Raw genomic sequence first — 2,240 nt, 5'->3', positions numbered from 1 at the left:
GAAGGGGGGGGGGGAGAAATGTTGAAAAATCGCGTCGAATGCACGAGCTCTCGAAATTTCTCTGTTCTCTGCGATCTCGCGCAGAGAAGATGCCAAGAACCGGAGCCAGAGCTTAATCTAGTTTATTGCACGAAGAAGCACCGAGTTCCAAGAGTGCATATTAAAGCGTAGAATCTCTCTCTCCAGGGCATGCACTCTCGAGGACCGTGTAGATTTAATTTGCAGTTTTTAAGAATTTCCCACACCGAATCCTGATACCTACCACCTCCTTAACTTCGCTGCGTGGAACATTTGGAATTCGACCACGTTTCAGACCTTCCTTCTACTATGATAATCCGATCCTAATTTCTCTACACACCGAATTATGAGTCGGGAAAAAACTTAGAGAGCTTTCCCTTGACTCGCGACAATCCGAAACTTACGTTTTACGTTCGATCGATCGATCGTTCGCAAGACGACCATCTTGCATCCCAGCGAATTAATTTCAACGTGTCTCGCGTTTCCTTCGTATTTTTCACGAACGAAATGGATCCTCCTTTCGAAAAGAATACGAAGGAAACACGGAGTATTTTCGACGCTCTCAAAGATACTCGCTATAAACGAGCTACTTCTAAAAATTGTCGACGGGATCGAGTGGGAAAAGTGGAAAAAACTTCCCGATCTTTAACATTCCCCATTTCGTTTCGATGTTGCAGGACGGCAGTAACAATAACGGTTACGTGCCGTACGTGGACTACACCCGCGACTACATGCCGCCCACGACGCAAGGTGTGGGAGCGTCGCGGGAATCCTTAAGCAGGATACCTTCTGGCGGCATACTGGCCTCGAAGAAGATCGGTCTGAGTTCCGCGAATTTGGGCAGCTCAACCCCTCAAACCACCCCCGCGATCGACCCGCGTTTCTCGGCAACGTATGGGAACCCCTACCTCAGGTAAAGTTCTCAGAGGTTTAGCTCCCGTCCCCTATCCCCGTCTATCGAGTGGGACTCGCGCCCCCTGTGTAATCGAGCCCGCAATCTAGTTCCACGTAGTCGTGTAATAGAGCAAGCTTTGACCAAACTGTAATTGTGTTTTCGCGTACAGTAATCCTGCAGAGGTGCGCGCCGAGCGCATCAAAGACGATCGAATTATGCTCGAGCCGCGGTTCGAACGTGATATTTCGGTTCGAAGGAAACGTTCGTTCGAGGGTGGGGGAGATATTACGGGATGATCGATCGAATCGTGGAAAGATGCGACGAAAAGATGGAACGTTGGAGGAGAACGAAAGACGATAGGCGATGGCGCCCGATTTCGAGAACGTCGATACACGTACACATGCATACATACGCACGAACATCGTGTACCGTACGTTAACGTTACGATATTTACGACGTATTGATTAACGGATTTGTTGCACCGTGTGTGCAATCGTTTCCGCGAATTAATTATATTCCACGTGAATTATGAATCGTGTATACGTATGTGTGCGCTTGTGTGTGTATCTGTCTTGAATATTTATAACGTAGGTTCGCGGAACCGTCGCCGGCGTTCAATATTAATCGGGCGAATCCGTGGTCGTCCTCGTTCGTCGAACTCGTTTTTCGACGACAGCGATACGCGATTTATTTCTTGTAATATATCGATCACGCGCGTGAGAAAACCAGCCTGACACTTCTTTTCTCTCTTCTTTTATTTTCCTCGGAACAATAGAATGTCAGCAGCGGAGCAACTGAGACACGCGCCTCACACAGCTGTGCCGGGAGTAACGCCTGCACCACCGCCTTACACGCAAGCAATGAGAATGAATAGCTTGAATACCTTGAACGGCGCTGGACCGCAGGTTAGTACAATGCCGGCGAATGTGTGCCAAATTCCTAGATGCTAGTTACGACATCTCAGGTACATTCCTATCCTTCACCTGAACTAGTTCCAGAACTAGTTAGAATCTCTGTTCGACGTGCTTGCACGATCGATTCTCTGATCGATCAAACCTTCTCTCCCCTATAATTTTTAACAAACCGTCCACAGGTTTCCGGTTCGTCCAGAAAGGAAGCGACGGGCGAGGCTTTCCAATTGTCTGCATTCGATTTCTGTCTTTCAGGCACCACTGTCGGCGCACTACATCACGGGCGGGCCGAACGGCGGAGTGGCGACGGTGAAACGCACCTCGGCGGTGGGGACGTTAGCGACGCATGTATGAGGCCAGGGGGTCTATCCGAACTAGAACCATCGACGTTCGGGCCTAACTAGTACCGCCTTCGG

At 49.4% G+C, this 2,240-nt stretch overlaps 1 protein-coding gene across 1 annotated transcript in view; it reads left to right on the top strand.

The window, feature by feature from the left end:
* LOC102681650 (irregular chiasm C-roughest protein-like) overlaps nt 1-2,240 on the top strand; it is a 132,381-nt gene extending 130,141 nt beyond the window's left edge. The window contains exons 12-14 of the mRNA XM_006622405.2: nt 677-931; nt 1,689-1,818; nt 2,080-2,240. Of these exons, the coding sequence (XP_006622468.2) occupies nt 677-931; nt 1,689-1,818; nt 2,080-2,178 (484 nt within the window). The 3' untranslated portion in view covers nt 2,179-2,240. The remainder of the gene's footprint in view (nt 1-676; nt 932-1,688; nt 1,819-2,079) is intronic.

The sequence above is a fragment of the Apis dorsata genome, unplaced genomic scaffold (assembly GCF_000469605.1).
Source record: "Apis dorsata unplaced genomic scaffold, Apis dorsata 1.3 scaffold_683, whole genome shotgun sequence".
NCBI lineage: Eukaryota > Metazoa > Arthropoda > Insecta > Hymenoptera > Apidae > Apis > Apis dorsata.
Note: the sequence above shows the minus strand (reverse complement) of the source record. Positions and strands in the feature narration are given on the sequence as shown.